The sequence below is a fragment of the Tachysurus fulvidraco genome, chromosome 9 (assembly GCF_022655615.1).
Source record: "Tachysurus fulvidraco isolate hzauxx_2018 chromosome 9, HZAU_PFXX_2.0, whole genome shotgun sequence".
Classification (NCBI taxonomy): domain Eukaryota; kingdom Metazoa; phylum Chordata; class Actinopteri; order Siluriformes; family Bagridae; genus Tachysurus; species Tachysurus fulvidraco.
The window spans coordinates 17792867-17815959 of NC_062526.1; the positions used below are offsets into that span (position 1 = coordinate 17792867).

The 23093-nt window shown below is 40.5% G+C and overlaps 2 protein-coding genes and 3 pseudogenes across 8 annotated transcripts in view; 1 reads left to right on the forward strand and 4 right to left on the reverse strand.

The window, feature by feature from the left end:
- The window catches only part of LOC113656616, a 355645-nt pseudogene that overhangs the window by 303408 nt on the left and 29144 nt on the right, over nt 1-23093 (reverse strand).
- LOC113656619 (acetyl-CoA carboxylase 2) overlaps nt 1-23093 on the reverse strand; it is a 332529-nt gene that overhangs the window by 240530 nt on the left and 68906 nt on the right. The gene's annotated exons all lie outside the window — the stretch shown is intronic.
- The window catches only part of LOC125145502, a 131678-nt pseudogene continuing 108969 nt past the window's right edge, over nt 385-23093 (reverse strand).
- On the reverse strand, nt 2109-8195 carry LOC125145506 (class I histocompatibility antigen, F10 alpha chain-like). Its single transcript, XM_047818603.1, has 4 exons — nt 7948-8195; nt 7392-7658; nt 2927-3227; nt 2109-2890 (listed from the first exon to the last, which is right to left on the reverse strand). Coding segments are annotated over exons 2-4 (453 nt in total). The 5' UTR covers nt 7543-7658; nt 7948-8195; the 3' UTR covers nt 2109-2889.
- The window catches only part of LOC125138472, a 20645-nt pseudogene continuing 18680 nt past the window's right edge, over nt 21129-23093 (forward strand).

Sequence of the window (23093 nt, forward strand, 5' to 3'; positions counted from 1 at the left end):
TTCACAAGAGGAATATCTTCACAAGGGGAATATCAAGAATTGAGGGACCTTCATTAAGGGACCGTCTGAAAAGTGCAGGACTTGTACAGTTATGTAACATTCTACACTCTAGTCGTCTGTCTGTCTTTATCAGAGTAGAAATGCAGTATGGATACAGTACAGTGCCATGTTTAACTTAATGCAAGTGTGATATTACATAAACTCCTAAAAGTACAGTAATTAATCATAATATTCATGAATTAAAAAACCTAGGGATGTAGATTTTAACTCGAAAGCTGTAACTCCATCTCCATTTCTTTTCTAAGATCATATTCTCTCATTTATTTTTTATCTTATTCTATTTTCTTTATTATAAAACACACACACACACACACACACACAGAAGCATGGACGTTACCGTAATTTATTTATTTCAGCATTATTATAAGAGTTTGTATGTCTTATGTTTATCATCTTAAAATTAATCTTAAGCTAAAATTTAAACAGAAGAAACACAAACCAGTAAATGTGTCTTTATGAGACTAATCCCCTTAAAACAGAACAGATGAAGGTTCACTGATTGTGAGTCAGTGCTGAGTGTGTTTGTGTCTCTAAAGGTCTGGAAACAGACAAAGTATGATGTGTTATAATTACTGATGGGACTAAAGCTAATAAAACACACAGATTTGTTAAACAGGTCGTTCAGATGTGAAAAGGTGTTGAATGGATAGTTTTAGTTTTAAATGGAGTTCAATAATAAATAAAGTTCTCAGTGAGGTTTAGTGACTTTGTGTTTTGTTCTTGTGTTGAAAATAAAATCTCGGAGTTCTGATCCTCCAGCACGACCTCCTGCTTCTGCTGTCTTCACTCCTGTTCTTTTACACTTTAGTCCAATCTGTTAAACACTCATCACATCTGAAGAACCCAGTTTCTGTCTGAGACACAAATCCATCAGCTACACAAACAGCTGCTGAGGAAAATCTCACTGGAGTCAGAGGGAAAAGACGGAGCTCAAAGTTCTCGTGTGCTGACGATCTGAACCTGATTCAGTTCTACAGGAAATCAGCTGAGAAACCTACAGAATAAACAAACTGATACACAAACTGATACACACTCCTGTTTAAAACACTATTAAAGACTGAAGCCTGAGTAGATCAGTGTGTGTGTGTGTGTGTATGTGTGTGTGTAAAATCACAGATGAAGAAAGAAAACTACACAGAGCATAAAAATGAAACTATAACAATCCGAAAAATCCCATTTTACATCCAGAAGAGATTTACAAGAAAATAAATCATACCCAGATACCCACTGAATAATATGTGTGTGTGTGTGTGTGTGTGTGTGTGTGTGTGTGTGTGTGTGTGTGTGTGTGTGTGTTCCTCATCTCCATCTCCTGGTGTCTCCTATAAACACAGAGAGAAAGAAACAGGATCAGCTCTGAGCAGAGATTTAATGTGAGCTCAGTCTTTTCGGCTGGAGTTTCAGTCCACACACAGATTTTTCTTCCATATGATACTGTAAACATCATCATGTCTTACTCTCTCACTTCAGCAGGAAGACACACAGTCACACTTTAAGAGTTGGTGGAGGAAGACTCTTCAGAGGCTGGAGCACGTTTGAAGCCTGAAACACAGATGATGGACAGACAGTTATTTATCAGTTTATCAGTTCAGATTAAAAACAAGAAAAATCTTCATCAAATCTGAAAATCTGTTCTCTGAAAACTTCACATCTGCCTCCTTCCTCCTCTCACCAGAGTTCCTCTTCTTCCAGAACATAATTCCTGCAGCAACAGCACCAAGAACAATGAGAGCCACGACTACACCAATGATGATAGCCATCAGTCCTCCACCTGTTAAATCAGCACAAAGTCTTTATTATCTGCTGCAGCAGGAAATCAGATTTATTGTTTCTACTGTATGTGGAGTTGATCAGGACCTTTTGGCACTTCTAGCACTAACTCCTTCTCCAAGCTGCTGTGCTGAATCACACAGGTGTAGGTGTGTTTCTGCAGCTCCTCAGCTGGGACTTTCAGAATGCTTCTCGTCTGGAAGCTTCCATCCTGGTTGGGTAACGTCTCTCTGAGCTCCACGTCCTCATGCACGTCCTCTCCGTCCTTCCTCCAGGAGATCATCACTGCTTTGGGGAAGAAACCTGTAGCGTGACACACCACCTCTGGAGAAGAGGCTTCTTTCTGGAACACTGACGCTGTAGGACGAACTGCAGAGACACAGAGACAGAAATATTAAAAGTCTCTTCTGTTCTTCATGTCTCAACTCCTCATGAGAACCCTGATGAGGAATAAACTGTGTTCCTTCTTATGACATTTTCCATCAACTTTACACCAGTCGATGTGTTTTAGTGAAGATGAGACGCTGGAATGGTTTCTGCAGGAAAGGAGGAAAGTTTACAGCAGAAACATTGAAGCTTCACCACACTGTTAAAGAGCATCTGCTGTGAGCAGCACAGGAGACAAGAAACAGCATCTTCATCACTTTCTAATCATCATCACTCTTTAAAGTGTTTGTAAACTGTTAGAATGAAAACATCCTTAAAGTTTCAGTTCCTTTTTCTTCTTCTTTTTTCTCTTTGGTCTGAAAAGTCTTTCTCTGTTTAACTGAAATAAAACGTCGCTGTTCTGCTGAAAGATTTTGGTCTTTTCACTTTACACACTGAACTATCTGAAGAACGTCACCTCATTTTCCCCCTTTAGTGAAGTTCAGAGTTATTGGTCATGTGATGAAGATTTTCTGTCTACAAAGATGTGAAAGAGTTTCGAGTTGGACAGAAAAATAGATTTACACTTTTAATGTACGGCTTTTAAAGAATTAACTTATTTTTATGTAGAGATTTAAATAATCACAACACAGGAGAAGTGTGTGTGTGTGTGTGTGTGTGTGTGTGTGTGTGTGTGTGTGTGTGTGTGTGTGTGTGTGCGTGAGTGTGTTACAGTAACAGATCACACACTTTACCGTTCCTCTCCAGAGTCTCTCTGCCGTAAGACACATACTTCTTTAACCACTCGATACAGATGTTCTCCAGGTAGTTCTTCCGGGCCACAGTGGCACCAGGATTATTATCCCACTTGTTCTTGGTGATCACAGCTTGTGGTTTAGCTGCAGTGTATGTGACAGTTTTCAGATCCAAACTGATGAAATCTTCTCCATCATAACCAAACTGTGTGTATCCTCTAACAGTCCCGTCATCGTCCAGCTCACAGCCGTACATCCACTGCCATGTGTGAACTCCTGTATACACACACACACACACACACACACATACACACACACACACACACACACACACACAGAGTTAGTTGTTGTGTTTCTCTTTAAAGGCAGAAAGTGTAGTAAGTGAAGTGATGTGAAGTTACAGTGTTACAGTGAGTAATAAACCCAGTGTTTAACCCTGAACATGACGTGTAGCTGCAGTAATGTCATGTGTAGCGCTGATTAAAGTTACACACTGCATCTAAACGCTGTGACTTTCTCAGTCCTGAAACACTGATCAACGTGTTCGGTTGTGTGACTCATTTATTTCAGTACGACGACGTCACGTCACGTCACTCACACACGCTGATCAGGAGAGCGCAGTGACGCCAACACAGCACACAGTACAAGACACTATGGTCTTCAGGAAGGAGAATCCACCTGGTTTCCTGTTTCTCCTGCAGCTTCCTGTGAAGATCAGCTGAAGACTGAAGTGTGAGTTTCACTACTGCTGAGGAACAGAGGAATCCACAGAATCTCCTCAAAGCTCTCACAACATCTGGCTGGGACACGTCCTGACCTTCAGAGAGAGATTAGCACAGACACGCTGGCTAACTGACGCCTGCTAGCTTCGTTACTGATGTGAACGTGAGCAGAGTTTCTCCAACAGCACGTGGAAGAGTGAAGTTCATCAGCGAGACCTTCATCAACCTCATCTTCATTAGAATCCTGCAGAGAAACTCCATCCTCCTCTTCATCAGGATTACAGACGCCGACACGGTGTCTCTCAGAGTCACTGATATGTGTGTGTGTGTGTGTGTGTGTGTGTGTGTGTGGTAGTGAGGGGGTGGAGCTTCCTGTCATCAGACAATCCCAAAACTTCACCATATGACATCATCAGGATGATTTTCATCAATCAGGCGACAGACTCGGCTGCTGGGTTTATTTACACCATCCATCAGTTCCATCAGTGTTTCAGTCGCACGCTCACAAATTCGGACCGTTCGGTTTTACACAATCGTTCACTGCAACAATTCTTTTGGTCATCGATCCTTCTAACAATCATTTTTTACTTAACTGATCAGTTGGATGATGTATAAAATGGATGAAAGTGAAAAGTAGCGGTGTATAAAACCCCCGTGAAGTTGGCACCCCATAAAAAGAAATAATCCCCAAAACTCTGCCATTCCTTTGTGCTACGTTTGTGCTGATTTGTGCCACAAAAACCAACGTTTGTGCTGGTTTGGTGTTTGAGATATTAAACATTATTATTTTTGACCGTGTGACGTCACTTTCCACCCCACATCGCCCAAATCGCTCAAAACCGCCTTAGTTCGTTTGTGCTCGATTTGTGCCGGTTCGCGCCGCTAAAATAAACATCGAATCTTATTTTCCCTTCCTTAGAAATAACAAATACAATACGGGACAGTGACGTCACTCTCCTCCCCACTTCGTCCGATTCGGACAAAACCGGCTTAGTTCGTTTGTGCTCGATTTGTGCCTCTAAAATAAACAGTGTATCTAATTTGCTTCCTTAAAAATAGCAAACAGAATAAAATAGCGGGTCTAAGGTGAGTAGATATCGGTAGCGTCCACCAGAGACATCCATTTATGTGTCAGAATACACGGGACACGGTTCAAATAAACTGTTTATAAGTTACAAGGGTTAAGTGGCTTCATTTGTTAAAAAGACAAGTATAATTAAACAAGCAAGGCTGTATTAATAGCCAACACATATTTTATAAGGAGCTCCTGCACGCATTTACAGCCTATAAATAATTATGAGATTCATTACAAAAATGACAGAAATATGAAACGATAGAAAAAAAAAATTTAGTTACACTTTTTCCCAAAAAAAAAAATTCCCAATAGAAGGCCACAATGTACTGTTTTTTTTTTTTTTTTTAGTCCTGAGTCATTTATTAAATCTATTCAAAGCTGATTCGTTCATTCAGAAGGAAAGAAACCGTTTTTATTAATGGGATCACTGAATCACAAATAGAACCGTGTTGTCGTCCAAATCGCCTTAACCCGGTGCTATTTGTTTGTGCTGTATAACACCATATCTAACTTATTTATTCCCTTCATAAGGAAATTATAAAGTGTCTGGAGGAGACGTGACCCCACGCAAGCCGTTCTATATACCTATTGTTTAAATACGGTCACGCTTGTTTGTGCTTGCTGCTTTTTACTGCTTGCCGTGTTTTCCCCCATTTTAACTGTGGAGTTTAGCATTTTAGATCTGAGCTTGAAATCGTCAGGTAATGTATTTCGTAATGTTTTCTTTCTTAGATAATCTCCAATGCACTGTGATCTTACATCTTACCTGCAATGTACTGTAACTTCTCTGTCTGTACTAATATTGTAAGAGGACTTATGGATTTTGTCCAATAAAAATGCGGAAGAATATAATTGTGTGTCGTCTTAGATTTAATGTTTATTTTAGCCGCGCGAACCGGGACGAATGGAGCACAAACGAACGCCACCGGTTTGGAGAGATTTGGACGGCACGGGGTGGAGAGTGACGTCACAGCTCCAAGTTGTTTTTGTTGTTTCTAAGAAGGGGAAATATACTTGACGTTCATTTCAACGGCACAAACCGGCACAAATGGAGCACAAACGAATGACACCAGGTTTGTGTGATTTAGACGAACTGGGATGGAGAGTGACGTCACAGTTCCCGAAAATATTTTGGTTATATCTCAGGAAGGAAAACAGATACAGTGTTTGTTTTAACGGCACAAATGGGCACAAATCGAGCACAAACGAACTAAGCCGGTTTTGAGCGATTTGGGCGATGTGGGGTGGAAAGTGACGTCACACGGTCAAAAAAATAATGTTTAATATCTCAAACACCAAACCAGCACAAACGTTCGTTTTTGTGGCACAAATCAGCACAAACGTAGCACAAACGAATGGCAGAGTTTTGGGCATTATTTCTTTTTATGGGGTGCCAACTTCACGGGGGTTTGTATAAACCTCTCTCTCTGCAGCGTGACAGACTCTGAACTAATGAAACATGGGCTCAGTAACTGCAGCGTCAGATTCCTGACATTAATCTGATGATCAGTCGCAGCATGACAGCGTGCTCAAGTGCTCATGATGACTAACATCACACAACAACACCACGAAGAAGAAGAAGATCGACATCAGAAGATATTTTCTCCAGCACTTCTGCACGTTTTTCTCTGCACTCATGCATCTGATCTACATTTCAAACCCTGAGGTGTTTCATTCTGATCAGACAAATGAAACATAAAGACAGATAAATAAAGCGTCTGATGTTCACTTCAGTTTTCTGTCACGTAAAGCGACTGATGCTCGACGTGTGGCATCGACTCCATCAGGCTTTGGACTGGACTGGAGCTTTCAGTGCTGGAGTGAAGATTCATCAATCAGATGTTTTTGGATCCAAGCTGAAGCGGAATGGAGATGCTGTAGTGCTGTAGTCTGAGAGCTTTACTGCACACTGCTCAACACTGCAGGGTCTGAAAGGAGGAAACGTCCATCATGCAGACAAAACGTTCTTCTGAGATCCGACAAGACGTCATACAGCTACTGACTTTCTGACCGACAGAGACGAGCTCATCTGATTGGACAGGAGAGATACGTAAATCTGACTAATCAGTGTGCAGCACAGCAGGAGAAGCAGATCAACAACAACAGCTCAGGATGAAGCAGAAACTTCTCCCCCCAAGCACAGACTAAAGATTTCGATCCAAACATCATTCCCATGAACATGCAGGTGATGTGACGAGTCCACGGTGTAGTGTGATGGAGTAAAGTGTCCTGTAGAGCGGCGCTCTGTGCTGTAAGCAGCTCCACCTTCACTTCAGTGTGTTTTCAGTCTCAGTGACGTGATGAAGCAGAGCAGCACCAGACACAACCGTCTACTGAATTACAGTCTTATTTACTGCCTCCTCTTTTTATTACTGACTTTTATTCATCACATGTCCTGTAGCTCTACAATAGTTCACAATAAACTAGCTGTTTAGTACAATTAACCACTAGTTTAACTGTTTAGTACAATTAACTACTAGTTTAACTGTTTAGTACAATTAACTACTAGTTTAACTGTTTAGTACAATTAACTAGTAATTTAATTACATAGTAAAATAATTCAGCAAATCCTTAACTATCTGTCCTGCACACACACATTTAAAAGAAGCAGACTCTACAGTGTGTGTGTGTGTGTGTGTTTACCTGTAGTCTGATTAAAGCGCTGCATTAGTGTATCCACATTGGCTTTGAAGCTCTCCTGAGTACTCTGCGCTATCTGTGCCTGTCTGTTCCAGTAATCAGGATCATCAGCAGTCACCTTCTTTATCCACTCCGCCTTTGGGATTGGTTTCATTATGTTACTGTCATAGTATTCGATATGTCCTCCATCCACCTGACCAACAATGGTGAATTCTGGGAAATTTATTCTGGGTGTAACTGCAGTGATGATTTACTGCAGCGAGTGTGTGACTGTAAACGTGTAAAAACACACATTAACATTACATCACTAACTCAACACACACTAGAAATACTGTAAAGATGAAACAGACATAATAATAATAATAATAATAATAATAATAATAATAATAATAAGGTGAGTATTTCTGTTTTACTTGGTGAGAGATTTGTTTATTTATTTATTAACTGTATTATTTAAGTGTAACTTTGTCAGATTTGCCCTTATTACAGCTTTATCGTTAAACTTTATTATTAGAGAGTAAATAAATGTAGTAAAGACAGTAAACATTACAGAACTCACCTGCTGATGAAAGATGAAGAGAAAATGTGAAGAAGATCAGAGTCTTCATCACTGTGCTGCAGAGCGACATCTCTCACTGTCTGAGCACTAAAACACTAAATCTATTATTTACTGAGTCGATCTACAACTCCGATTAACACCACTGTCACTCTGTTTAACTCACTTTAATCCTGTTTAATTCTGTTTAGCTGTATAATAGAGAGTCACTGATCCCGCTGCGGCTCCTGTTACTGAGGGAATGTTTTTTCTGTCAGGGGGAAGATTATTTTATACCACCGCTCTGACCAATCAGAACTCAGAGTGCCGACCAATCAGGATTCAGGACTCATTCGCGTCACCAATTTCTGAGGAGATGTGAAGTGTGCAGGATTATTCTGAAAGTAAAAGCAGGAGATGAAGAAAAGAGTTGATCACTTTTTATATTTGAGTCTTTTTAAAAATTAAAATACATTATTATTATTATTATTATTATTATTATTATTATTATTATAAAAAATAATTTAGTTTTTTACATTGTCCTAGGTTTTATGAATAGCTATACTGTGTGTGTGTGTGTGTGTGTGTGTGTGTGTGTGTGTGTGTGTGTGTGTGTGTGTGTGTGTGTGTGTGTGTGTGTGTGTGTGTGTGTGTGTGTGTGTGTGTGTGTGTGTGTGTGTGTGTGTGTGTGTGTGTGAAGGCTGGAGGTTCAGATAAGAAGCTGAAAATGATTCTGCTGAGTTGAGACGCTTCAGACTGACTCCTGTTTCTGTCTCCATCAACACAACACCTCCATTTTACTGCACAAACTCATCCACAACCTCAGTGTAGTGCTCCAACTTTCATTAAGATTCATTAGTAACATAATTACTTTAATTATCATCAGTGAAAGCTGTAAACACTGTGAACTGACTGATTCTGTTTATGTCATTAATAAACATTAATGACATAAACAATTAACTCAACAATATCCACACAATACATCACTGAAACATTAACAGAGAAAAAGAAGAAAAAAACATGCAATCTTGTTAATTAATGATAAAATAGTTATGAGTTAACTTCACTAAAGGTTTATGTGAAGTTTAGTATTTTGTGATTAAAAACAGGACTAAAACTCTGCCCACTGTGAAGCCTGGTGGTGGGAGAGCTGTGTTGTGTGTCAGGTTTCTGTCTTCAGGACCTAGAAGGAGATTAATTAATTATTTAGAAATTTAATTACATTTCTTAGGAATATTCAGAAGAGACGGGGAGAGAAGATAGAAGTTCATGCTGAGAGTTTTAAGATCTCAGAGTTTTAATAATCTCTAATTTCACGATATTTACATGGTCATTGTCCAGAGAAACAGCTGGTCTGTAACCAGCTTCTGGTTAATTTACATAAAGTCCAGAAACCTGGGTGTCTGTTGAGCTGAAAAAGTGTTACATCTCTCTAAGAGACTTTAGATTTATAGTAGTATTGAGTTTATTATCTGATCAGTGGTTCAGTGAGTGTTCAGCTGAGAAATGCTGTTAGACCCACAGACACTTTCCTTCATAATATAAACTAATATACAGGAAATAAAAGTGTTGAATATCATCTGTAAAGAATTTTAATAAAAACAGCTTTCAGTAAGATATTTATAGAAATAATGTATCTAAACTGGACGAGTAACAGTGTGATATTTATTGAGAAGAAATAAAAAATGTCTGCATGCAGTACAGAGCGTGTGTCTGTGTGTCTCTCTGTGTGTCTGGTGAGTGAAGTGTGTCTGTGTGTGTCTGTGTGTGTGTTTTGTGTGTCTTTTGTGTGTGTTGTGTGTGTCTTCTCTGTGGTACTGAATAACTCACTGCATCATCAGTTACTAGGACAAAGTTCCAGCAGCAGGTTTAGTAACTGAAAGTGTTTTAGTAACGAGGCAAAAACAGGGTGTCTGAGCTGCCGGCTGTTTATACAACAATCTTTTATCATTTAACTCTATTTATTTATTTGTTTGTTTGTTTGTTTGTTTGTTTACATCACTTAAACATTAGAGATGATGTGAGAACCATTTCTATCATCTTATTCCAGCTGAACATTTCACTCAGATTTCCTCAGATACACAGTAATGAAAACATGAAGATGATTCTGACACACACACACACACACACACACACACACACACACACACACACACACACACACACACACACACACACACACACACACACACACACAGGTACAGACTGTCTGAACAGCAGCTTGTTCAGGTTATAGTAATTACAGAAGATGAACAAATGAATGTTTATTAGTTTTATAAAATACTGTGTGTGTGTGTGTTTGAGAGAGTGAAAGCATTGGCTGGAAAATCCCTTCAGTGAAGAAATGTTTTTATGGCTGATACCAACACACCAACACGCCTCACGACATCGACAAACACAACACTGTCATTAGTTTACTGTATACACAAAAATATTCAGCTCAGTTTGGAAACATTTTAACTAAATAGATCTTTATTTTATTTATTTTTTTTACAAAACAATACGTGAAAAATATATTTCAGTTTTCTTTAAAATTATTATTATATAAAAGAAGTGAATAAAACTGAGATGTTTACTTCACATAAAATAATAATGATTATCAGTGTACAGTGTGTGTGGTATTAATATAATGATAGAGATATTAAAAGTAAGAAATGAATGGGAAATAATTTATAAAGAATGAAACACACATAAGCTGTCACTTATTAACAAACTGTAATCTAATTACAGTTTTTTTCATTCGCTAACAAGTGTTTGTCCAAACAGTTTCAAAACTCTAAACACAATTAGCACAGCATCAGTCTTTTGTGGCCATAACATTCACACATTTCATGTCGTTTTCACACAATATGTAATCAGTGAACACATTTCCACAATGCTTACATTTTCTTAACAGACAAGCTATACCTCCCAACAAAATTATGGATTGTTTTTGTAGTATTGACGAATGTTAACACACAACATCCCACAATAGCAAAAACAATATTCCAAACCTTAGATACAGTATAAAAACCTCTGCTTCTGCAATGATATCAGTTCAAAAAACAATATATCTCAGCTGATAATAAACAAACAATTGAATAATTCACACACAGCTGATTTATGTTGGGTGAATTGGGCCAACCACAGCTGTTTCCAGTCTGGCTTAGACTCAGTGGCGGGGGTTATTTTTTTCTATTACTATAAAATGAGGACTTTGAGGAGTGATGTTTTTGGAAACAGAAACAGAAAAAGACAAACACTGTAATGTCTGGACGTGGAAGAGGAAGTGCAAGGGGCCCAGGGAGAAGACCAGCTCCAGTGAGAGATGCAGGGCCAGGGAGAGGTGCAGTGAGAGGTGCAGTGAGAGGTGCAGTGAGAGGTGCAGTGAGAGGTGCAGTGAGAGGTGCAGTAGGTGGTGTAGGTGCAGTGAGAGGTGCAGTAGGAGGTGTAGGTGCAGTGAGAGGTGCAGTAGGAGGTGTAGGTGCAGTGAGAGGTGCAGTGAGAGGTGCAGTGAGAGGTGCAGTAGGTGGTGCAGTGAGAGGTGCAGTAGGTGGTGCAGTAAGAGGTGCAGTGAGAGGTGCAGTGAGAGGTGCAGTGAGAGGTGCAGTGAGAGGTGCAGTGAGAGGTGCAGTGAGAGGTGCAGTGAGAGGTGCAGTAGGAGGTGTAGGTGCAGTGAGAGGTGCAGTAGGAGGTGTAGGTGCAGTGAGAGGTGCAGTAGGAGGTGCAGGTGCAGTGAGAGGTGCAGGTGCAGGAAGAGGAGCAGGCCCAAGGAGAGGGCAAGGTAGAGGTGTAAGAATGCATGGTGGTGGCATTCCAAGGGCTGCAAGAATAGTAGTCAGTGATGAAATTCGTGCCACTATCATTGACCATGTAATCAACCACGGTCTCTCACTAAGAGAGGCTGGTGAAAGAGTGCAACCCAATCTGAGGCGGTCAATGGTTGCCTCCATTACTAGCATCTTTCAACAAACCAACAGATAAGTATTGCATTTTTTTCTGCATGGAGGTGGAAGGTTTATGACCATCAGCCACATGACTAGATGTCCCTCCTTGAAGCCATGGATGCTGGCTGCAGGGACATCACAGTTCAAGATTGCCAAGGGTGCATCCGACATACTGTACCAATCGGTTTTAACCCAGGTGCATCGCCTTGGATGATATCTGATGTGATGTTGACAAAAACATGTGGCCTAACCCTGAAGATCGCAGGGATTAGATACATTAATTTTGTGCTATTTTTAGTTCCCCCCTTCTTATCTGGGCTTTTTGCTGTTTTGTTTTTTGTTTTGTTTTTTGTTTTTCAGAATGCTCTTATATATGATATTTTGTTCACTGTAAGCAATACTGTAAAACTTTTTCTGTTCTATTATATTGTGTTTCTACTGAACCTCCTTTAGTAAACCGTAAAGAAAAAAATAACTGATTTGCTTTTTACTGGAATGCGTTTGAATGTGAACATTACAGTACATGTGGACATACAGTTCCCAACTAAGACATTTTGTGTAAAAGGTGGATTGAATGTTACCTGAAACATAAAAGTCTATGCAGTTTTTCTAATGTCAACAATAGCCAGTATTTTAAAAACCTGGTGTACTTTGATTGACTGCATATACCTTGTGAAGTGAAAACAAGTGTTATTCTTTGACAGAATAATTTCATTTTGAGTCAGATTTCCAGTGTTTTGGTAAAGTTAGTGTGTGCAGAGAAAGATGTGTTCTGTTTTGAAATGGAGAGTTAGTATATATTTAACAAAATGTGTTTTTGAGAGGAAAATGTTCTGTAGTACAGAGAGTTCTGTAGGTAACTTTAGTACCATTTACATCTCATTTACTTTTACTCCACTAGCGGTGGCTCAGATGTAGATTTTGACACATTTTGGTGCACAAAAGCTTTTCTTCTGCAGTCATGATTTATTTTGGTTCATAAATGACATGTATAAGATGCTGCAGAGTCTTTCTGCATGAAGGAAGCTGCCATTTTTCTACTAAATCAGACCATGAAATACAAGTTTAAAGAAGACTTTTTTTATGCTAGGCTTTTTAAAATGTTTTTTTAATAAACCTGATGTTAAAGCATGACTGTGAGAAACAGAAGGTGATGTTCTCTCAGTTCTCCACTGAAGTGTTCTGTTCATTATTAGATGTTGGGTGTAGAGTTCAGACTTGTTCTTTATCGACTAGATACAATATGAACTGACATAAAGCACACTATTGACAATTTACATGTTTATATTTATTCATGAAGACGTTTTTTTTTTACATTTTTATTAAAAGTGAGCACCAGACTGTTGGGGAGAGGATTTAAACTCACAAGGAAAACCTTAAACCACTGAAGACAGTAAATACAAGAAATTATTGTTGTTTGTAAGTAAGTAAGTAAGTAAGTAAGTAAGTAAGTAAGTAAGTAAGTAAGTAAGTAAGTAAGTAAGTAAATAAATAAATAAATTTTCCTACATCACTACAGACCCAAGGGTGTTTTTTTTTTTTTTTTTAATTCAGAGCAACATATTAAAAATATAAAGTTACTGTGCTACTGGAGATTGGACACAGAGTCAGTCTGATCTAGTTGGAGATCCAATAACATCCCTGTGATAACCAGAACCTCACATGCTGCAAACAGTGATGGTGAGATAAAAAAAAAAACTATAACAAATGGGGCCAAACTGTGTTATTAACACTAGTTTTTAATAAATCAGTGTGGAACATAATTTATACTTTACAGATTAATGAAGTTGTTTAATAAATTCACCAAACACATTTATAGAGATCTGAACTCAGTGTTTAGAGGGTGTGTTCTCTCTCTCTCTCTCTCTCTCTCTCTCTCTCTCTCTCTCTCTCTCTCTCTCTCTCTCTCTCTCTCTCTCTCTCTCGACCTATAGCAGTACAGAATAACACACTGCATCATGTGTTACCAGGAGAGATGAACACAGTTCCTAATGTGAAAGAATACAAATAATGATTTCTTTTTCCTCGCTACCCTTGGACTCAGCTACAGATACTTTCCTCTCATCTCTTTCCTCAACTATGGACTTCCTCTGCCCTATGTTCACTAAACCCAAGAAAACTTCTTGTTCTGCTCCTTGGCTTTCAGATGTGCTGCGCAACAATCGAAGAGAGCTAAGATCTTCAGAGAGAAAGTGGAAGAAATCACAACTTGATGCAGATCTTGATTACAGAACACTTCTTGTCAAGTTCTCCTCAGATGTGACTTCTGCCAAGACTTCCTTCTACAAGGAAAAGCTTGAAGCTTTCTCACATGACCCTCGGAAATTCCACAACATCATCTCTTCTCTGCTCAACCCCCCGGCTCCACCTTCTTCATCCTCCCTGACTGCAGAAGACTTTGCTTCTTTCTACCAGGAGAAGATTGAGGAAATCTGCCCGACCTTCACTTCAGCCCCGACTGCACTTACATCTCAGAGTATGGATTCCCCCTACCTTTGTTGTCATATTTCTCAACTGTAGCAGCAGAGGAGATTTTACAACTCATCCAGTCCTGCAATCCTACCACCTGCCCATTGGATCCACTCCCTTCCACTATGCTCCAGACCATCTCACAAGACCTTCTGCCCTTCATCACCACTATCATCAATAGATCCATAGCATCTGGTCAGGTACCAACTACTTTCAAGAGAGCAAGGGTTCTTCCCATCCTAAAGAAACCTGCTTTGGATCCATCAGACATCAGTAACTACAGACCGGTATCACTTCTCTCATTTCTTTCAAAAATTCTTGAACGCATTGTCTATAATCAACTGTCTGTCTATCTCTCACAGAACAACCTCCAAGATCCCAACCAGTCTGGCTTTAAAGCAGCTCACTCTACAGAGACAACCCTTTTGGATGTCTCTGAGAAGCTACATACTGCTAGATCAGCCAAACTGTCATCCGTCCTTATCCTCCTTGACCTTTCAGCAGCGTTTGATACGGTCAACCACAAGACTCTCTTATCCACCCTCAAGAGTCTTGGGATTTGCGGATCAGTTTGGGAATGGTTTGCCTCCTACCTGGAAGGACGCTCATATCAGGTAACATGGAGGGGAGTGACATCTGCTCCACGCAGACTCTCCACTGGCGTCCCACAGGGCTCAGTACTTGGTCCTCTTCTTTTCTCCCTGTATACTCACTCTCTTGGGGAAGTTATTTCATCACATGGGTTCTTACCACTGCTATGCTGATGATACACAACTTATCTTCTCTTTCCCACTCTCAGATGCCACAGCTTCTGACCGGATCTCAGCATGTCTGGCAGAAATTTCATCCTGGATGACTGCTCATCAGTTAAAGCTCAATCCTAGCAAAACTGAACTGCTGTTCATCCCAGGTGATTCATCCCCAGGTCAAGATCTTGCTATATCCTTGCACAACGATCTGATCTCCCCTTCAGCCACAGCTCGCAACCTTGGGGTAACCATGGACAATCAACTGTCCTTTTCCTCTCATGTTGCTAATGTGACTCGCTCATGTCGGTTTCTTCTCTACAACATTAGAAGGATTCGGCCATTTTTGTCCACACAGACTGCTCATGTACTTGTTCAGTCTCTTGTCATTTCTAGACTGGATTACTGCAATGCACTGCTGGCAGGTCTACCTATGAACGCAATCTGTCCTCTGCAAATGATCCAAAATGCAGCTGCCCGGCTTGTTTTCAACCTGCCAAAGTTCTCGCATACCACCCCGCTGCTGCGATCCCTCCACTGGCTTCCGGTAGCTGCACACATCCGATTCAAAACACTGATGCTGGCCTACAAAGCCAAAAATGGACCAGCTCCCTCTTACCTCAAAGCCCTCATCATTCCTCGCACTGCACCCCGCAACCTCCGATCTACCAGCACTGTTCGACTGGTTCCACCATCTCTCAGGGTAGGAGGTAAGTATACTACAAGACTCTTCTCTGTTCTGGCACCAAGGTGGTGGAATGAACTTCCACTAGAGGTCTGGACAGCTGAGTCACTGGCTATTTTCAAGCGGCGGTTGAAGACCTACTTATTCAAGAAACACTTCAAATAGCACTTCTTTCCTTATCTTTTGCATTTAAAAAAAAAAAAAAAAAAAAAAAAACCTTTGACACTTTTTCATTGTAACTTTGAACAAATGTTTTAAACTCATGGTATCTTAAGTATGGAACCTAGTAAACCAGCATGAATGTATTCAATGTTAGAGATTTAAGCACTTATGTACGTCGCTCTGGATAAGGGCGTCTGCCAAATGCTGTAAATGTAAATGTAAATGTAAATGATGATGAAATCTTGTCGTCGTTCAAACCGTCTCTTATTTGTTTTTTATTTTACTGCTTATTCACGTCTTCATCACACATTCAGGATCCTTCAGCAGTCTGAGTTCTGCCTCAGATGAAACAGAGGAACTGTTTAAGTTCACATCACTTTTAAGTGTAGACAAAGGGCAGGGTTTATAATGGAGACTGGGATTCAGTCAAATAACTCTTATAAAGCTGCTTTATACTGTAGGTACAGATACTGTCAGAATTCTTTACTTTATTTTACACAGAGATTCATCATTGAAAATGAACCTGTTATTATGTGAGTGAATGTGATGCACTACCAGGGCACAATGAGGACATCACTGCTGTGAACCTTAACATGTCAGTTTCTGTATAAAAATACAGTTGTGTCCATACGAGATCTAATTAAGCTCCATGTCAGTCAGATATCCACACCTGAACACACAGGATGTGTCAGAGTGACAGAGCTGAGACAAGGATGGTGGGGTTTAGTCACCTGGATGGTGTACAGACTGTACCGGGTATTTCAGTGTCATTTAGATATCATTCAGGTCATCTGAAGCTGAAGCATCAAAATGTTCCCCATCTAAGATCTTATTACAAATGCTCAGATATAGTTTATAATGGTTATGTTCAATCTTGTCTGAATGACAGGTGGCAGGGATTGAGATGGTGACAGACTTCAGCAAAACACTCAGGAACTGGAACAACTTCCTTTAAGACAACACCAACGACCTGGAGTTCTTTTTCTCTCAGACAAAATCGCTGGTGTCCAAACATCTATACAAGTGTTGTGACCAGAGGGGACAAGCACAGTCTAATCAAGTGATGTTTCTGTACACTGAACAGCATGTCCCTGTAGACATGAAGACAATGAAGAAACCTAAGAGAAATAGTGAAATAGTAAGGAGTTATTCATGATTAAAGCACATGATACGGATGTGTTTGGAACAGCAGTATTGTGTCCCTGTAAAGAGCTGGATCCCGAAAGACTCAGAACTGTTTAAGGGTGAAGCCTGAGACGGATAATGTGATCTGCTGTACTTGGGATTAAGCACACAAGAGGAACCCTGTTTTTACTGATGACACTGATGACACAGATACACACTTTAGAGACGATAGAGAAGTCAACATGTACAAGACAGGTCTGGTTCTGCTGAAGGAGGTAACAAGACATACTGTACAGACATACTGTATAACTCCTCCACATCAAGATGTTCTATTTCAATATAAAGCCTCCAGACAGGATGCACATGGAGCCCAGTGTCTGTGTGTACCTGAATCCTATTGACTGGGGGTCGAACAAACCATGATAAGGTACAGATGGTTTGCTGGATGTCTCTTCAAGCCATCAGCTGAGGAAACACAGATGCCATTTGACCTGATCTGCATTGCACTCTGTAGCTGTGAGCTGGTCCTAAATACACCATGATACATCTACATGCCTTCTCACCATGATTATTCAAATAAAATATTACACAAACTGACACACAAAAATGTCTTACACCTACTAGAAATGAGGAATAAAACAATCCAATAAAACAAGATGCTGTGAAAACATCATTTTGGACAATTAGCCTTGTTCATATTAGGATCTGTGCACTAGGCTCAACTGGAATAATCTTATAAATTGTCATATTGGATTTGTTTGTCTAATGTAAATGTCTTAATAAGCAGCCTAAAGATGAACCACATGCACAATGTTATGCTTTTATAATCATCTGAACTAAATAAAAAGACACTGGAAATATGGTGGTAGTTGTTACATCCAGCAGAGCTTCAGGAAAGCACCAATATTTACTAAAATAATCTTTACGCTCTAACAGTACACAGATATCTGTGAAAAGTTCAATGCACAATTTCATTTTTGGTTCTGTTTATAATAATGAAATAAAAGAAACAGCCTGAATAATGAGGAGGGGAATTTCTGCTAATAAAATATGATAAGATTCTTAATTTAGATTAAATGTAGAGCAGCAGGAGGAACCTGTAGTGCAGGAAGTGTTGGGACGCTGGAGCTGCTGCTGTATTGTTGGTGATAAAGTGAAAGTAGCAGAGGGTCAGACGAGGACACGAGAACAAAGATCTTATACTTTATCATGGTGTAGAGGTTATAAAGCTAATAAACATGAGGTGTTAATGTTTAAACATCTCATTTTAGACACAATGAGCAGTGAAAGAAATAAACAGATTACTGTATGATGAGTGAGGTGATGTAAGGACAATGTGCTGCAGCTAAAGGAAAGTCATTTATTCATCTCCTTTAAACAGAAAGACACCCCATCATAACTCAGAGCACCGTACAAACAGACAGTCAGTGTTGAGTTAAAATACACTTTATTGTGTTTTATTGTAACGGACTATAGAGGGATGTGTGAGGATCTGAATAATTACACACACAGTAATAAACAGAGTCTAAAGATCTAAGAAAACCCTTCATTTCTTCTACATTATATATATTCTGTATAAAATAATTGATTAGTTCACAACTTTAATACACCTTTATTCAGCACATGGTGTGTTTTATTGGTGTGTTTATCTAGTGGACATGAGCATTTACAAAAACAATAACTGAGAATTTACTGTAAATCAGAAAACGTGTGTGTGTGTGTGTGTGTGTGTGTGTGTGTGTGTGTGTGTGTGTGTGTGTGTGTTGTACACTATAACAACACTCTCATCACAGTAAAAACCTGTGTGTGTGTTGTACAATATAACAACACTCTCCACTGACAGTAAAAGCCTGCTTAAGGGTGGGGGGTGGGTCACATGTCTGTTGTTATGGCTGTGTCTCTCCTCCAATAGTAGCACAGAGTCAGACACCAAAATGTCCTGTGTCATCAGTAACCAGGGAGAAAAGACAAGAGCAGGTTATTGAGTCATGAGATCTACTCACACACACATAATGTGCTAATACACACATCTAATACACCTCTACACACACAATACATCACAACACACATCTCCTACACAATTACGCACCACTACACAACTACATACATGTAATACACCACTATACACATCTAAACTATTACACAACTACACAACTACACATATAATGTACCACTACATATAAAATACACTTTGGAAATGAAAGTGTATGAAATCAAATGAGGACATGGAGATTGCGCTGAATTTCAACGCTTCAAACCGACGCTTCTGACACACACACACACACTCACACACACGTTTGGTAAACCAGTGAGTCAGCGCAGCTTGGAAAATCCCTTAACTTCCAGAAAATGCTAACACTTTCGATACACTCAAGATGATAAAGAACTCGCTCTGGTAGTACACTGAGTTACTGCACGCGTACACACACACACACACACACACACACACACACACACACACACACACACACACACACACACACACACACACACACACACACACACACACACAGTCAAGGGTCAAGAAGCTTTTATTGTCATTTCAACCATATATAGCTGTTGCAGTAGACAGTAAAATAAGACATTTCTCCAGGACCATGGTGCTACATAAAACAAAGATAGAGCTAAGAACTTTAGTTAGTCCTAGATACATAAAGTGCATCTGTGCAACCTGGTGCAAACAAAAAATACAAGACATTACACAAAAGACAATACACAACAGCAACGCCGACCAGAGTACATACTGTATGTTCAATAGTGCATGTGCAGAAATACTGGAATGAACACTTATATAGTAGCAGCAGTTATATGAAGTGTGCATACTGTTGAGTGTGTGTGTATGTGTGTGTGTGTGTGTGTGTGTGTGTGTGTGTGTGTGTGTGTGTGTGTGTGTGTGTGTGTGTGTCGTACAATTCACAATTCGGTACAATTTAGTTCAGTTATTGAGGAGCCTGATGGCTTGAGGAAAGGAACTGTTACACAGTCTGGTCATGAGGGCCCGGATGCTTCGGTACCTTTTTCCAGACGGCAGTAGGGTGACGAGTGTGTGTGAGGGGTGTGTGGGTTCATCCACAATGCTGTTGGCTTTGCGCATGCAGCGTGTGGTGTAAGTGTCCATGATAGAGGGAAGAGAGACTCCAACGATCTTCTCAGCTGTTCTCACTATACCCTGCAGGGTCTTACAATCCGAGATGGTGCAGTTCCCAAACCAGACAGTGATGCTGCTGCTCAGAATGCTCTCAATGGTCCCTCTGTAGAACATGGTAAGGAGGAGAGATAGGGAGGGAGATGTGACTTTCTCGCCCTTCAAAAGAAGTAGAGACGCTGCTGGGCTTTCTTGGTGATAGAGCTGGTGTTGAGTGAAATAAAGTACATACAGTCAGGTCAAGAAGATTTTATTTTCATTTCAATCAATGCTGATGCTGTACATAGTGAAATGAGAAAACGTATCTCCAGGAACCCGGTGCTACATAAAAAACAAAGAGCTAACAGCTTAAAGTGTGCAACATAGTGAAAACATTGTGAGACAAAAGACAGTGCAAACAGACAATACAAAACACTACAGGACAAATACACAAACAGCGCCACCCAGTGTATATACTGTATATTATACAGTACATTGTGCAAAAATAAAGGATTTTGAAGAAAGAGGGTTCTAGTAAACATATATACACTTGTGTAATAGTAATATATTAGTAATAGTTGATGAGTATTGAAATGTAGTGTGAATAAACAGCAACTGACTGAACGTACAGGACAACATGTGCAAAGATAGAAAAACAGTGTGCAGAACCAGCATGTAAACAGTTTTATATGGTGGTATTGTAGACATGGATGTATACAGAATGAGTGTTTGAGTGTGTTTTTGATTTACAGGCCCCTGTTTTTTAAATAAAACACAGCCCTGTTGAGCACTGTTAGGGAGGATACAGAAATAGAACACAGCCAACTTTTAGTGATGATAACTGGAATAGAATACAGCCTCTGCTTTTGGAACAAGTACGTGAATTGGGAGCGCCCTGTAAAGTAACGTCAGATGAATTGTGACGCGGCCGGTGAAGTAAGGGTAAGTGAATTGTGACGCGGCCGGTGAAGTAAGGGTAAGTAAATTGGGACGCGGCCATGTAGCTGTAGTTCCTCACAGGATGCAGGGTGTTTAAACTGTCTGTTTTCTCTCCTGTAGTAAAACGCTGAGTTTCTCCTCTTCACGCAGAGCAGCAGGTGAATGTTTGTTACTGATCTGTGCTATAATAATAATATAATGTTCATATTAGGATTTTGTAGTCGCTAAAATAAACTAAGTTTGTTATTTAATTTGACTAAATAACCAGCACTTGCTTCTCACTCAGCAGTGTTTAACTTTATTTATTTATTTATTTATTTATTTATTTATTTATTTATTTATTTATTTTTGTTGTATTATAATATGGCTTTATACGAATGTTAACTTTAATGAAGTTTAAGCTTGAGCGCTGTTTATGTTGCACTGTTAGCACTCAGGCTAAAGGAGTTAGCTGGTGTTCAGCAGCTCTGAGGTGATTCACCGAGTTACTGACGTTTTTACATTAAACAGTAAATAATGTGAACTGTGGTGTAAATTAATGCATCTAAAATAAAATAACATGAAACCGTGTTTTGTAATAAGTGTGAAAATAAACTCAGTGTTCAGTTTTATGTGTACAGTGAGGTGAGGTGGTGAATTTCAGGGTTTCCTAAAGATAGCAGAGCGACCCTTCACCCAGATGGCACAGGGACACACACACTTACGTCTATGGCATTTAGCAGACACCCTTATCCTGAGTGACTTACAACTGAGGGTTAAGGGCCTTTGCTCAGGGGCCCAGCAGTGGCAGCTTGGTGGACCTGGGGTTTGAACCCATGACCTTCCGATCAGTAGCCCAACACCTCTTCCTCCCTCCCTCCCTCCTTCTCTCTCCCCCTCCCTCTCCCTCCCTCCCTCCCTCTCTCTCTCCCCCTCCCTCTCCCTTCCTCCTTCTCCCTCTCCCTCCCTCCTTCTCTCTCCCTCTCCCTCCCTCCTTCTTTCTCCCCCTCCCTCCCTCCTTCTCTCCCTCCCTCCTTCTCTCCCTCCCTCCTTCTCTCTCCCCCTCCCTCCCTCCCTCCCTCCTTCTCTCTCCCCCTCCCTCCCTCTCTCCCTCCCTCCTTCTCTCTCCCACTCCCTCCCTCCCTCCTTCTCTCGCCCTCTCCCACTCCCTCCCTCCCTCCTTCTCTCCCTCCTTCTCCCTCCCTCCCTCCCTCCTCATCTCTCCCTCCCTCCTTCTCTCTCCCCCTCCCTCCTTCTCTCTCCCCCTCCCTCCCTCTCCCTCTCTCCCTCCTTCTCTCTCCCCCTCCCTCCCTCCTTCTCTCCTCCCCCTCCCTCCCTCCTTCTCTCTCCCCCTCCCTCCCTCCTTCTCTCTCTCCCTCCCTCCCTCCTTCTCTCTCCGCTCCCTCCTTCTCTCTCTCTCCCCTCCCTCCCTCCTTCTCTCTCTCTCTCCCTCCTTCCTTCTCTCTCTCCCCCTCCCTCCCTCTCCTCTCTCTCCCTCCCTCCCTCTTTCTTTCTCTCTCTCCCCCCCTCTTTCTCTCTCTCTCTCTCTCCCCTCCCTCTCCCTCCCCAGCAAGCAAACACCTATAGGCCCTAAACTACACTTATTCACTACACTATTTTGGAAGCTTTTACATTTTATCCACTTTTGGAGAAAAGAAGTTCCTCACAGGTTCTTTGTATTAATAATGTTTCCTGCTTTTTGTTGAATCCATCCAGCAAATGAAAAAGTTAGTGTCAGATGAATTCAGCAATAATCCTACATCTGTGTGTGTATTTACTCTTCCAGGTTACAGAGATGTTTAATGACTCCTCCTGATCCTGAAATTTCCAACACTACAAAGCTGAAGTTCTCTCCATCTCAACACTCTGGGTTTTTACTTTAATGCCTTGTTTTTTATTTCTCTTTCTGGAATATAAAAGCTGCTTAATACTTCATCAGATCTGCACAGATGGATCACAGGTCTCAGTCTCCCTTGTGTGAGAATAAAGACAAACCTCCATCTGTTACCCACAAT

What these genes read in the sequence shown, in the direction of transcription:
- LOC125145506 (XM_047818603.1), bottom strand. Translation starts at nt 7,542, where the DNA reads ATGAAACCAATCCCAAAGGCGGAGTGGATAAAGAAGGTGACTGCTGAT. An exon ending in GCGCTTTAATCAGACTACAG is followed by an intron (nt 3,228 to 7,391) that starts GTAAACACACAC and finishes GTGTGTATACAG; the next exon opens with GAGTTCACACATGGCAGTGG.